General features: G+C 39.6%; 1 protein-coding gene across 1 annotated transcript; it reads left to right on the top strand.

The window, feature by feature from the left end:
* The first annotated feature begins 543 nt into the window (after window positions 1-543).
* LOC140549940 (hyaluronidase-like) lies at window positions 544-5,992 on the top strand. The gene is made up of 4 exons (XM_072673713.1): window positions 544-696; window positions 1,425-2,189; window positions 3,558-3,647; window positions 5,540-5,992. The coding sequence occupies exons 1-4, from the start codon at window positions 544-546 to the stop codon at window positions 5,990-5,992; spliced, it is 1,461 nt and encodes a 486-aa protein (XP_072529814.1).
* The last annotated feature ends 10,027 nt before the right edge of the window (window positions 5,993-16,019 follow it).

Here is a 16,019-nt window from a genome sequence, read left to right as displayed (position 1 = left end):
CTCACATTAGGGTGCATTTTACGGCGATGCTATTCTCATCATCGATGTTTGTGGTTGAAGGAAAATTACAGCAGATTTTCCTAAATCATTGCAGTGGAAGCCATACTAGCTTTTTCCTGCATTCAAGGTCATGGTTTCCGTCATGTTTATGGACATTACGTAAATATTAAGCCATTATACAAAACTGTGGGAAACTATAAAGAGGAGTTTCAGAAACCGCAACATGAATGCTAAACACTGTAAAGTTAAACACTGTATGCAGCTAAACCTATGTGAAAAAAAACTGCTACATGAAAGAACACGACTAAACAGAATATATCTGTGGCACCTTTCATGGAGCACAGAGAGGCATTGTGCTCTGGAATCTGGAGCAGCTCACTGTCCCACACTCTCACACTCATTCACCAGCTCCTTTGATTATCCTTGCCAAGAGCCCACCAACATATGGTCATTTTTCAGAAGAGAATGTGATTTCCCAGTCATTCCCCTTTTGATTTCCATATTGCTGTAGGTGGGTGACCAATCCATGCAGACGGAGGGGTGATGGCAGTGACTGACCTGCTGACAGTAGTGGTGTGGGGATTGGTTGTTGTCCAGGGCGACCAGCTGAAACAGGCCCACACTCCTTTATTGCCCCATCGGCCATTTGTGGTGGTGTGGAATGCACCCACTGAATCGTGCCGCCTGCGATTTAAGGTAAAACAATAATGTTTAAGATGAAGCATTTGATAACTGTGATAACCTACAGTGTAATTAAATGTTAATGAAATCTAATTAAAACAAACACAGAAATGGAGCCGTATTTGGATTTTGGGGCACTCCTGGGTATGCTGGCCATTGTTCTCCAAATCAATGACCTTGAAAGATGGCACTAAAGTTTACCATAATCTAATTTGAATTGACTGAATTGACTGGTTTTCAGGTAACACAGGAGATCATTAAGCCAGCAAGCTGTTTGTTATTCATTTGAGTATAGTAGTGTAGTGTGTAATAAGCCTTTCTGTGTTAAGGGGTTATTGAGTACCTTATGTACTTCTTTTCATACAGCAAAATACTGTCCCTTGCACTTATCAAAATGTTATACCCGTGTCTACTGCTCCTAATAAGAAACTGCTACCTCGCTTCAAAAACAAATACTGGTCTGTCTGTGTGATTGGTGAATAAGTGTGTCCAAATTATTTTCTGACTCATTTATTTTTACTGCTATTTTAAAAAATAGTTTAGGCATATACAGTGCAACACTAGATATCTGCCATGCTTTTGTTATTTATTGACATTGAAAATAAAAACAAACTAAATAACGTAAATTTAAAATTCAAACCTTTTCACAAACTGCATGATTGCATTTAAACAGCAGTAATAACCACAGGTTTTAGATAAACTTATTTAAATCATGCTAATGCAGTTTTTATCTCTTTTGAAAGGTGGACCTGGACTTAAGTGTATTTGACATTGTTGCTAACCACAATGAAACACTGAGTGGCCCAAATGTCACTATCTTCTACCATAGCCACCTGGGCTACTACCCTTACTATAGCAGTTCTGGAGCTCCTATCAATGGAGGCCTGCCCCAAAACCAGAGCCTCAGCAAGCATCTCAACAAAGCCAGAGCTGACATAGACAAGCTCATCCCGTTCAAAGACTTCCGTGGACTTGGTGTCATTGACTGGGAAAACTGGCGTCCCCAGTGGGTACGCAACTGGGGCTCCAAGGATATCTATCGGAACAAATCCAAGGAGCTAATAAGGAAGACCCATCCAGGTTGGCCCCAAAGCAAAGTGGAGAATGTAGCTAAGGAGACTTTTGAGAGAGCTGGACAGGCTTTCATGAACTCAACTCTAGTGCTTGCAGAAAGTCGCCGGCCACATGGCCTCTGGGGCTTTTATCTGTTTCCAGACTGCTACAACTATGGCTACAAGCAGCACCCACATCGATACACAGGAGAGTGCCCTAATGTGGAACATGTGCGTAATGACCATCTCATGTGGCTTTGGAAAGAAAGCACAGCCCTCTACCCATCTATATACCTGGACTATGAGTTGAAGTCTTCACCCAACACTGTTAAGTTTGTGCACTATCGTGTCAAGGAGGCCATGCGGATTGCCTCAATTGCCCGGAATGACTTCACTCTGCCTGTGTTTGTGTACTCCAGACCTTTTTATGCCTACACGTTTACTGTGCTGTCCGAGGTGAGGGAGCAATAGAATATAAAGAAATTTTATAGGAAAAAAACTGTAAAACTACATTGACAGTAAATACACTGAATAAATGGAATCACTGTCACGCAAACATATTTAAAAAAATTTGTCAATTTTCCTTTTTCCCAATTTGGTATTGCTAAATAATCCAGCAGTGATCTACCCACACGGAAAGAGCACGGCCAATTGTGGCAATTGTGGCAAAGAGGCTTAGCTTGGGATTCGAACTTAGTACCCCGGGTCGAAGTGGTAGCATATTAGACCACCAAAGCTATAGTAAAGGACCTTCTTAACTTTCAATGAAAGTTAATGGAATAATAGCATATATATGGTATAGAAAGGTGTGTCCCAGTCGTGCACTACACTCTGAACCTATTATGGTATATCCTAATAAAGTATTCTTCCAATGTCTGTGCTGTACCTACATCATTGTCTGACAGACTTTTTAAAAATTGACATAAGTAGCTCCTCCCTTTCTGTTTCACACTGCATTATGAGGCAATATAGTGTCCATTGAAACCTCACTTAAGAATCTGACTGGTTCTCAGTATGCAGCATGGATTTTTGAGTACACTCAACCTTTTTACACTTTTAGCTATATTATATGCTACATACTCAAATACTAGTTAGTATTACTAATTAATTTGCACTTTAGACACGCCGAGTCATTTTAGAGCATTTCTATTGGCCCACTCATCAAGTTAAAAACAACTGTCAGATTCAAATTATGCCAAAAGTTATACAGAGCAAAAACATACGTTTGTTTGTGTGACAGTGATTAAATACCTAAATACAACATTTAATTTAAATGACCTATATATAATATTTTCATTCAATTAACATCAAAAACACTTTATAAGGTGGGCTATATATTTATACATTGAGTGGAACATGATTTCGAAGGCTAAAACCTTTACAGGCATATGGAAATAGTCAGAACCACATATTGTTTTAATCACTGATCTAGAATTTGACTGACAAAGTTTATGAAAACGTTCCACTCCTAAACATCTTGAATGCTTTAGATATGGTAAAACACTCACACGTCATGTATTAATTAATGGAATGCTGGAGATCAGGGGGGGTGGAGAAACAATAATATTTTCAGTTTGATTGACCCATCCACAGTTATACACCTTGTGGTACATGAAGGTAATGTTGGAATTTGAATAATCAATATTACTTCCATATGTTCTAGCACACAACTGCTTAGAAAGTCATGAGTACTAAAGAAACCAAAATTATGCAGCATGTAGAAACTGTCCAAAATCAAGCTAAATACAGGTGAATCCAGTTTAAGATCTGTTATGCAAAGATATTGATATGCTGTAGAAGTTAAAGTGATTGAACTCTTTGCAGAGTGACCTGGTCCACACCATAGGGGAGAGTGCAGCACTGGGTGCAGATGGAGTGGTGCTGTGGGGTTCTTCAGAGTATGCTCGATCTCAGGTACATATCACTAATATGAAACAGATTTTAGCAGTCCTAAGTCACACGTTACTAAAATAAAGTTCAAATAAACCTCTCTGCCGGTTCGTGAGTCACTGATTGAGTACATCTCTGCTTATAAACCTCACCATCTGGACTGATGTGGTTTTTATGCTTAGACCATATGGAAGAATTTCCAACAACCCCAAAAATGCTCACTTTCAATCAGTATTTCATTAAGCCAGTTTAATCTTGCAGACGTGTGCAGAAACATGCCCACAAACATGCAAAAAATGCAGCAAAAATCTGCATTTCTACATCTAGTGTCAAAAGTGTAAAGTATAATTTTAAACCTTACTGCAAATTTGATTCATTGCAAAGCCTAGTTACTTTATTACATATAAAACAGTGGCTCTGTAAAAATGAATTGAATAAAGAGAATCTCAGAGTAAAGTTTTAATTCAGTTCCCATTGAACTTTTATATGTAGTTTAATTTATTATGTTATTTTATCATTTACTGAAAATGAAACACCTCATAATTAAAATCTACGTCTATGTGCATTGTTGAAATTCACCAAATGGTAAATCCCAGCCCTGCTGTCACTCAGCCTAAAATAGCAACATTACAATCACATCCCTGTGGCTGATGATGTGAAGATTCTTCAGCAGCTCATGATTTATGACAGTGATGTAGTACCACCAAGGAATATGTGCTTATTATGTGGATTCATTCAATTCCTGTTTACAGAAAGCATAAGGATGAGAATAACTACACTGGAACTGATGGAAATGGTTAGCCACTTAACCCTGCTTATTATAACATTATTCAATAACTTTATGGAAAACAATACTAACTGTCTAAAGTATTCTTAAAGGTGCAAAAGAATGCATTTGTTGAGTATTTTGTTGTTATTTTATGTATAAATAGTAAGTATGTGACTTTGGTTAAGGCAGAAAATGCTCCAGTTGAGTTTTACAAGCCTATTTACAACCCTGTTATTTTACTTCAGAAAAAAAAACAGGCTGGTTTTTCTTTTACAGAAAGCATGTGGAAAAAAACAATAAGTTTCGTTAGCTGTTTTAGAGCACCATGACAGTACACAGGAGCTGCATACGATAGAATAGTTTCAAATTTGATAATTATTTTTTGTAGAGTTTCCAGAGTCAGATGGAAAGCCTGTGCGTTCTGACGTGTTAATTTCAGTTCAGTAATCGGCTAGTTGGCTTGCGTTAGCTTGTATTCTAGCATGGATCCTCGATTGCTTCCCCAGCTTTCAGTTCACTGTGTAGCAAGTTTGAGCTTCCTTCTGTGGACACTGGCACATGAAAAGCCATGGTTAAAAGTTACAAATATCAAAAACACCATATTCTCCTAAACTGGGTGTAGTCTTTAGCACTTCCCCAGCTTTGACCAGGGCTAACAGAGCTTTTATTAGTGGTCTTGGAGCATGTGCTGTAAATGTTGGCAGTATAAATAAAATGAGTCGACTGTTACCAAACAGTTTTGGGGTTTTGGCTTTGGGCCGTTTTACAACAACTGTTTAAGTTAATGCTAGATTTCCTTTTGAAGGAAGACTGAAATGTGTATGTCAGGTCCATGTTCCAAGCTCTCAAGTGTGACATTCAAGGGCACCTTGATAATGATAGAGTTGAGAAATGAAAGCCTGTGCCCGCATGTGTGTCCATGTTATTAAATGGGGTTAAAATGCCATTGGGGGGTTTTCTTTTTGGAAGAAAGAACAGTCCAGTAATTTGTTTTATACTTTGAGTCTAAGCCTAAAGACGTGTTTTGGGTTTAATTGTAAAGCGTGGTCATGGACCATGAAATAGGTGATCCCATTTAAGTGAACCTAACTCATACCCAGCATATCTGTTTACATCTGCTGACTAAATGTTGCTTATGTCTCTGCAGAGAAACTGTCTGACAGTGAAAAAATATATAGATGGACCACTTGGCCACTACGTCATTAACGTTACTTCTGCAGCTAAGCTGTGCAGCAAGGCTCTGTGCAAGAAGAATGGTAAATGTGTACGCAAGAGCATGGACTCAGGAGCTTACCTGCACTTGAACCCGCGCTTCTTTAACATCCGCCTTAACCGAGGTGCCCGCGGCCCACGCTTCCACGTGAGCGGAAACCTCAACTACCATGACATTCTGGACATGAAGCACAAATTCACCTGCCAGTGTTACCAAGGCTGGACAGGTATGTACTGCGAGATGCCTCAGCTCATCCACCCACTGCCTCCCAGACCTAAGGATAGTTTCCTGGCTGAGCTGCTGTTTGTGCTCTCCCTTCATCTCTCCTGTCTGTCTGTCATCATGTTTCTGGGACTGTGTCTCATCTTGAAATGTCTTATCTTGTAAGCAGCGTTGTTGAAGAGACTGTGAACAGTTGTTGCAGCAAAAAGGAACTGAATAATTGATTGGATATTTGGATTTGACATGTGGAAATACTAAATCTTCATGCCAGAGCTTGCTGACCTGACAAACATGGACAAGCATGAACGTTTGATTGTTGATAAACTCTGGGTTGTTCTCTGTCTCATTGCTGTAGTTCATTTGACTTGTTTGTTCTGTTTTGTTTTTTTTGTATCATGATGTTCTCTGGCTTTTACTATATCTGACTGCAACATGAACATTCTCTATCAGCTCTAAAAGAGCTCTATGGAGCTCTAAAAGTTTACTAAAGAAAATAAAAAAGCACCCTGAGGCATTGTGAACTGTTTGTGCAGACACTGCAAGACTGCATCAAATATAATGACAAACTTGGTTGACCAAGATGGCTCAGACTTGGTTAAGTCTCCACAACACCATCTTTCTTCATAACATTATGCCTATAAACTTTGAAGACAATGTTTTTAACTCATTTATGTACAATTGTCCATCACTATCCAGCTACTTTTAAAGGGAACTGTAAGTGCTGAGACCTTTAGGTCTTAAAACAGTGTGCATGTCCAGTATTCTTGAAATGTGATACACTGTATAAACCAAACAGAAATGCTTTGATTATTAGCATAACATGAAAAGTGGAAAATCAGCCAGTGTATCACTTGGGTAAAGTCATGCTCTCTCTAAAACTGGAAAGACTGTATATTTTGTTTGGTTAGGGCATACTTTCAAAGTAGAGATTATTGTGAGAATGGTCAGAGGTTCTTTAAAGGATAGTTCCAAACAAAGGAGCATTCAAAACAGCGGCGAGTACTATCAACTATGCAAAGACACGCCAGACTTCATGTGTGATGTGTATATGTGTTTTCAGGGTAAGTAGGGGCATGTATTGTGAATTATACATAGATGTAGTGCCAGCATATATACTAGTATACCAGTTGTATATAACACCCAGGCGACCATATTCATTTTCCATTTTAGAGGAATTGATGTTTAATAAAAATGCATGTGATTGCTGAGTGCTTTCTACTGATTTGAATAAACCTTTCATATGACATAAAATGTAAATAAATAATTTGTTTCTTTAACAGAAATGAGTTTGGCTGTCATTTTTTAATAGTAAATAAGAGTTCCTTTGGTGTAATTTTTAAGGGCCTCCATCATGAGCCCCTTTCAGACATGCACGGTAACCCAGAGCCTTTCCAGACATTATCTGGTGGAGCTGTATGTGTGAACGCAAATGTCATGATCAGTTGTGAGGAACATTACCCGGGCTTTATCCTGTCAGTTCCGTAGTACAAAGTCTGGGTAATGTTCGAGTGAGCCCATTTGTGAATAAAGCAGGTACTTTTCGGAGAATTTGCAGTAGAGGTTTGATGACATTATTATGGATGAGTCAGAGGCCTTGTTTGCAATCTTTGATGTGCTGTAAACTAAAAACCGCTAGTTCTGCAGCATACTTTTTGCATCCTGCCATGCCTTCTCAGTGCGCTACACAGACACTGCCCCTCACCTAATAAGATAAGATAATCCTTTATTAGTCCCGCAGTGGGGAAATTCTCAAAATTGTCGTAAACAAGGAAAAAAGTAGCGCAGAAACCAGAACAAGCACAACGCTTTTAGTGTCCATTGTGCCTAGAGTCAAGTTAGCAACACTAAACTACCAAAAACTTAACTTAGAACTTCTAAATAGGAAAAAAGTTAGGAAAAAGCTCAGAAGTGAGCAGGAGCTGCTGCAACAGGCTGCCACCTCCGTGGCGCCAAGGTGCTAACTACACGGAGCATGTCCTGTAGTGGGAACGCACAGAAAATCTCCAGCTTTACTCTATGATAAAGTCCAGACCTGATTCTCCGGCCATTTTTTTTTTGTTGTTCATATGTGAAAATGGCTATGATGGAAAACTCAATATCTTCTGCTTTATTGAAATGAAGAAAGTTGATGAAATATGCAACACAAAATATACCATTCATTCCCCAACTGACATTCCATATTTGACATGGATATTTAATATGCTGTAAGAACAGCCTGTTTTGAATTTACTGTCACTAGTATCAACTCATTTTAATGTCTCTTACATATTTAGTCTACCCTCATAAAGGTTTCACCTCTGAGAGATTTCTGAATGAGGCACAATACACAGCTGTGAGTCACAACTGGGGATCAAGAGGGTGCAAAATGTTAGTGTAAAAATGAAATGTGACCTTTTTTGGAACATAAAGCTGCATACATGTTGCAAGTACATCTCAAGGAAAACTATAACTTGTGGAAAATGTAGGATATGGGCTCTTTAAGAGGATGGAACACAAACAGTCTAGTCAAAACAAGCTGTCAAGCATGCAAGACACCCTTCTGGTACAGAGAGTATGTGCACACAGCATAAGAAGCATGACTTCATGAGTTTAACTTTATTACAGCTTGCAATTTAAAATATTGTTGGAAAATGTGATGTATTTGTAAAATGCCATGATATTGCATCTTATGAGGGCCACCCAGTTTAAAATAAACACCACAATCTGTGTGAAGATCTTTAAGATGTTTCTTCTAATGTTTCTTTGGCTGTTGCTTTGTAGACCTTACTGTAAGGAGTGGGGAAATCAGTGTCCTCACCCAAGACCAAAACCACGGCCCTGGGAAAGAGTTGAGTATTTATTTGCTTTTGTATCATTTATTGATCCTGGCGTACCAAGAATTGCTGCACATGAAGGAAAGCGAATGAAGAAAGTACTGAAGCCTCCTGGATCAGGCACACAGAGACACACCTTGCAGCTGTTAGTCTGGACCAGAACACCTCCAGGAACACAAACCTGAAACAGGATCTTTAGGTGAAGGAATTCCTGGAGTTTGGCGGGGTGGGATGCACTTTTCCAACACAAGCAGCAGCGGACCCCTTGCCAGGAAAAGGACAGGAAGAACACGCCTTATCGTGCAACAGAGTGAGGGTTATTGGGTCTCTTTACTGAGCATTCCAGAGGAAAGCACATCAAAGAGAGTATAGACTTACTGTTTGTGTCTGCATGAGTGTGTATGTGCACGAAGGGGAGGGGAGGGGTGCCATGGGTCTGCGCACGTGTGCATGTGTGTGCATATGAACTTACCTGTAGGACTAATCTTATCAATCAGCTGCTTCTAAAGATAGAGCTGCTTACTGGTGATTCATGTTCCATACATTAAAACACCGCTCAGCCTTCTTTTTAGATGCATATCTGTTTTGTATACTCTACTTGCTCCAGTTTCAGCCCCCAAAATCCCCATGGCCTGTTGTTTTTTCAGTGAGCCAAGGACAGCCAAGACTGTAATTTTCGAGAACAGCAGTTCTGCAAGATTTAAACATAAATCAGGATGTCTTAAGAGGACAATGGAAGGACGTGAAAGGGCAGACCAACATTCAACAAACCATATTTTACATTAAATCATCAAATATCCAACAGTTAGCCCTCAGAAACAATTGCAGTCTCTCCTCAATCACTTTCAATAGTGCTTCATTTCACTTTCTACAGAGAGTTACCTCAGCGTTCGCTTCTACAGGCTGAAATACTGCAATTACAGCAATGCCTCTGATTGCAGGACTTGTATAAATGTGAGATGGAGAGATCAGAGTGATGTCCCCTCTGCCCTATCCATCATTTCTTCCACCAACTACCAGTTTACTTTCCCCTCACACTCTAACCACTAATAGCAGGTTCTCAGAGGTAAAGTAAGCCACGCGTCCTTCTCATTACTGCTCATACAGGTGCTGAAAAAACATTGTTACACTTACGGCACAGTAGCCTGGAGAGGCAACATCAATTTGTAACTGGAATTACTGGCACAGGCCTCTGTCTTTAGACACAGTTTAGAAAGTGTTGACATATCCTAACCAATCCTTCTTCTGTCGGTCACAGCAGTAAGACTGAAAGTTACTGGCTCACAGCATGCTTTAATTAAAGCACTGCTTCTGTTAAAACATTTATTTACAATAAGCCAGGGCTTATTTATTATGGTACATGGTTAAAAATACAAGGTTGTCCCTCGGAGCAGGGTGTGGATGGCTTTGGATGATTCTGTGACAGCCAAGAGGAACACCAAGGGAGAAAAACACTCCAGCCATTAGATTATGTTTAGAATGCATTTACAAATTATCCAAAGTAAAGGTGTCTCTCCAAAAACATACTGAGTGGAAGTAAAAATGTATTGGACTAAACTAACTATGGTACAAAAAAAAATACTGAATAACTTACAGAACTGCAGGAGGCAAACATCTAGCATCTACATTTCCTATTAGTGTTTAGGACTCAGACACACTCTTTGTGTTTAAATCTAGATTAAAAACCTACCTTTTTGCCCAAGCTTTTGGATAATCTATCAATGCACTGTACTGTTATCCTTGCTAATGTAGCTTGTATGAATACTAACACATTTGGACTTTACTGCTCTCCGTTCACAGGTTCCTGATCAGTACTGCTCTAATCTACTCTAAACTGTCTCTCTAATCTACTTCCTTTTCACGCCGCACATCAGTCTGTTCATACTCCTAAACCCTTCTTCAGTTTTCTCCTTTCTTTCCTCTCACCAATGCGCATTTGTGGTTGAGCCTTGCCTACCCATTGGATCCTGTTCTGCTATATAACTAATATAATTCCTGTGCTCCTCCTAACCCCTTGTGTTTTCCCCTCCTTTCTGTTTTCTTTCTGTCTCTTTCACATGTGTTGAGATGCCCACTGTTCCATCCTGGGTTAGCCTGAACTGGCTCTCCACTACCCTGCTGCCCGCTGTCCTGCTATGGGGCCTCACTGCATGAGTATGCTTCTTTGTCTGCATGGACTTTACCATCTCACTCACGTTTATATCTTGTATAGCTTGTCAGTTTTGTTTTTTTGTTTTTTATTATTATTCCTGTTTTGCCTATTATTGTTATTATCCGGTGTCGACCTTAGGACCCTCTTGAGGATTCTTCCTCTCAACCTGAGGGAGTTTTTCCTTGCCACTGTTGCCACTAGCTCAAAGGCTCAAAAGACACTTAAACCCGGATCTCTGACCTGTTAGCTGATGTTACATCAGATGTAACTGATGAACTGGCAGTTAGTGTTCTCCTCCAAGTGTGTTCAGCTGTCCAGTGCTATTGTGTTGGTGGCAGTTTGAATAGATGCAGTGCTTCATGTGACTTGGAGGTAGTCTATTCTAGTTTTCACTCTCTCAGCACTGGAAGCATAGTGTGGAAGCATAATGTTAAGAGTTATGGGGTGGAAACTGAAAATAACTGAAGATTTGGTTAAAGTATAATGGACACAAAGCAGTACAGATGCAGAACAAACAGTGTAGAGTGAAATTAAACACACAAATAAAACAAAATTATAAAGAAATCCTCCTGGTTACACATTACTATTCTGTGGGAGAATTGCTTGGAATTGCCAGTGAAGGCAACAACTATGCTTTCATGTCACCAGTGGCTAGTTTTATGGCATTTAGCTGACACTCTTATCCAAAGCAAGTCACTTATATTACAGTGGTGGGTCAATGTACAGTCAGGAATCTTATCCAATGTCTGTTATTGGTGTAGTGCGGCATAATCACCCAGACAGGGAATCAAACCCCAGTTTTCCACAAGATGTATTAAGTCACTAGCAGGTAGTGGTGTTATCTGTTGCGCCACAAGGTGGCTGACAGCTGATAAAGCAACCTTATACACATAAGGCTGTTTTATCTGGAGAACATATACAGAGTGGGAGGAAGCCATGTGGGTCTAAGGGGTAGAGTAAGTGGAGTTTTCTCATCTTGACATACACACAAGAAAACATTCATTTCCTTTGGTTTCAGAGTGTTAAATGAAAACTGTTTCCAGGCCTAAAACTCTGCATTTTAGCTCCAAAGCTTTACTGTCGCAATAGAAGGCCTAAATAGTGCTTGTTTGGGGTCTTATTGTAATTCAGAGTATAGAGTATAAAACAGCTGGTTTATCAGCTGGTACCAAGGGCTAATTTCATTATTTCGTTATTGATGCTGCAAAAACGTTCGGTCATGCACAACAGTGACATTAGGCTGAGCGGCTGTCTAACTGTGCAATTAAAAAAACTTTATTTTACTATCCTATATTACCTGCTTTTTTCATAAATGGAATATATGACTCATTAGAGGACAATTCATTAAACCTGTTTTACAGAACCTCTGTTTATGCACCAGTTTCAGATGCCAACAACTATATAAATAAATAAATAAAAGTCATTAGTTTTGGAAGAATCCCTGTTTTCATTACAGAGGTTGAGATCATGTGGCGAGTTTCTGACAGTTGGCAGTTTGAGCGGGAAAGTGTAGTTCACAGTCAGCAGGTTTGTCCCGTAAAGAAATGCCCCATCTGAACAAGCAAACCAAATTCTATAGATGATGTTGTAGAGTTCAAAAGAGTTTAAACCAGTCCTAAATCAACAGTGGGGGCACATGGCCCAGGTTGTGGTTTAATGAAAGAGACCTCCCAGTTAGTATGATGAAATGTGGTTAGAGACAAAAGGATATGCTTCACATCCACAAAGTAGCCTACCAAGATCAACACTATGGGGAAGCTGGCAGATCGAGCTGTTTGAACAACTCAGGAGATCTTTGATTTTACCATCCAGCGCAGAAAGATTGATGAGGCAGCCGATGTGGGTGAAAAACTCACACTTTCACTGCAGCCTGTTTCTCACAACACACACAGAGACCACTGCAAGTTAGCTAGCACTACATCTTAAAAAGGTCAGGGTGTGTCACTCACACACTTGTTGCTAATTGCTGCTTACAGAAGTCTATAGTTGACTTCAGCTGACAGGAAGTCTGTAATTTACTGAGTGACCAAATGAAACACACATAGGCCTGAAAAGTGACAAAACACTTCATGATCATTACACAGTTAATTTGACTCAACACATAACACTGCCTCAATGGCAGGGGCACTACCAACATATAATTTTTTTTATATATATACACTGGAAAAAAAAACAAAAATGAAAGAAAAAAACTATACATGTAACATACAGTACAAACTGAGCATTGGTTTGAATAGGCTTCTCTAAACAATGCAGTAGTCCATCTTTTCCCATGCACCTCAGCACGTAAAGATGAAACTGAAAGGGATAGAGCTTTTCTAGGTCTTTCCCTTTGGTGGTCAGGATGCACTGGAGACGAAAAAAGAAGGAGAGAGTGAGAGAGACAGGCTAGGAATGGCGATTACTAAATGGTTGAATGCCACAGTAACGAAGCTTCTAGACCACATTTGGATCACTGCAGTATCCTGAGGTTTTGGGGCTGGCGACTCTACTTGACCAAACCTCACCAAGTCCTCTAAACATCTCCAGATATCTGCCCCCCACTTCCAGTAATCACAATGACCCTGAGTCTTTGCTATGCATCCTCATATTACCACCTCTAGTTTACAACCTAAAGTCATAAAAATAGTTCTCTAGAACACTAAATAAAGTTCTGTTACAGTAGGAGAACATTTTCCTGTTGCTATACAGAACCATTGTAAAGGGTTTTACAGGAGATGTATTGTATAGAACTATTTGACAATGTGAAGGAACACCTTAGAGTTGCCATGGTTCCATATATAACCACTGCCTTTACTAACCGAAGAACGCTTCACTAGAAGAACCACTTTTTAAAGGTTGTAAATGCTTGAAATATGGTTGGAATAATGATTCATATGATGTTCTGAGGATGTCTAATAATGGAAATTAACTGCAAGAATACACACACACACAAAAATAAAACATGATAGATTGGAAAAGCCTTAAATTAGCAAGCTTAATGTTACATGGTTGTTCTTCGATCTATGAAAAGAACCAAAGGTGGTTCTTATATAGCACTGCCTTTGTCTTATAAAGCTGGAATAAAAAGTTGAACCTGAGCCTGAAGAACATAAAGACAAATTTCACCAGACTCATGAAGAATCCAGCTAGTGACTCACTAAGTCACTAAGTTTACATGAAAGAGCCCTGCTTGCTGTCAGATGGAATCTTACAGCCAATTTAAACCTGCAGGAGTGGTTTTGAGCTAGCTAAACCATTAAAACGCTGTACCCCTAAGGTGTCTGTCTGTCTGCAACCAGAAAGTCAAGATGTTTTTGAAGGACTTAATCATTTCCTTCTGAATCTCCAAAAGGGCCTCTGTCCACAGAATGCGCCAGTTAGGCCTCGGGAAATGGATTGGACTGTTTTCTCTTGGGGGGAACAAGAGGTAGGGGAACTCTCCAGCAATGATCCAGAGCTCCAGGCCAACACAACCATCACACTTCTTCAGCTGTGGGAATGTGGTTTTCTACCAAAGCTCTTTTACCCCGCCAGTCTCCCCACTCCTCCTCACCCACTCCTCCCTTTGGAACAAATGTGTCTCCAAACTGGTTGCACGCAGAAGCCCGGAAGGAGACTGCATGGAGGCAAGAGGAAGATTCCAGCAACTGATGGTTCATGCTCTGCAGGCCTCGCTAGCTGGATCTGCATGACATGGGCCATGGTGCACATTTGCCAGTCTAATGGCCTGAGAAAATGACTGACTGTGATGTTGAAAGCCCCTGGTTCCTTTTGTGATCAATAAATTAAACTGTGTTAATGGTACACTCTGTGATTTTTAAACACCAAGTGCCCTAAAGTGGAGGAAGTGATGGGCATCTGGATGCAAAGATCAGTAATAATGCAGGAAAATGTCTTGTTTACTTTATCAATTTCAACAACAACAACAACAACAACAGAAAAGATATATTGAGCAAAGAAATTTTAAATCAAGGCCTCCAATGGGCCTCCACAATAAAATAAACAGTGTGAAACTAAGGCCAATGGAAAAGTTTCAAGTATGAGATTTGTTACATTGAGATGAATTTCTCTGAACTAAACTCTGAAGCAGTGTCCTGGAAACAGTGTCAAATACTTTCTGAACAGTTTTGGAGGCAATGATGACCAGTGTAGAATTGTGCCGAAACATGGTGGTTTGGTTGGAGAAGAACAAACCAAGAAGTCAATGTCATTTTGAAACATTTTTATTGGTCCATTCGTCATTATATTCTATGTGTGTGTGTGTGTGTATGTGTTGGATGGAGCAGCTCAAAGCTAGAGGCTTTATACTGCTCTAGCCCACGTCTGGCATTAGGCATGATACCAATGTTTATCTGCTCCAGAGAGTCCTATTCTATTGGGGATATTTCTCTACAGGGACTAGACAAGATGTGTGTGGCTGACATCTGTAATTGGCAATGGGTTTAACTTAAATGAGCTGAATGCATTCATTAGATGGGGTGTCCACAAATACAGTGTATATAGTGTATGCAGTACTGTGCAAAAGTCTGTATTTATTTATTCATTTATTTTTTTGGGAAGTGTATGCTTTCTCAGACACTCACTAATATTAGAAAAAATGCATATAACTGTCATACAAAGAGCTGTGCTTTTATGTATGCCGGAGTGTTTGGGGAACCATTTCCAATGCTCCCCTCAAGGATGCCATATATTCATTCATTGTATATGATATTCTGCTGATGAAAGTGAATGAATAGGAGCATCAAGATAATTATGAACCAATTTTTTGTCTTCTAACTAGCTCCTAAAATTTATTTTAATTTACTTTTATTTCTTCTGTTATATACACATTCAATCAACAGTAAGAGCGTCTGTGTGGCTGCCTTTTTAGACCATGAAAAATGACACACCACAAGGTTCAAATGCATGCCGCTCAGTGATGTTTGAGGAAGCACTTTCAAGAAAATAGCTGTGCAGACTTAACATTAGGGACAGATAATTGGATAAGACTTGCCATGTGAGCGTCTGACTGTGTGATCCCACTATGAACACAACTGCATTAGGCTGCTGTCTATGAGATCTCTCTGTGAGCGCATGCAAATAGACCACATGTTACTGAATTTAGTCAGTTCCACTGTATACTGGTGTGAATTAGTGTGAGGGATATTAAAATGATGGGCGAATGGAAACAGATTTGATAATTCACTGTACACACATAATCTAAAAATCCTATTAAGGCATTTAAAACAACAACACTCCAGCTATG

Source organism: Salminus brasiliensis, chromosome 2 (genome assembly GCF_030463535.1).
Source record: "Salminus brasiliensis chromosome 2, fSalBra1.hap2, whole genome shotgun sequence".
Taxonomy (NCBI): domain Eukaryota; kingdom Metazoa; phylum Chordata; class Actinopteri; order Characiformes; family Bryconidae; genus Salminus; species Salminus brasiliensis.
Note: the sequence above shows the minus strand (reverse complement) of the source record. Positions and strands in the feature narration are given on the sequence as shown.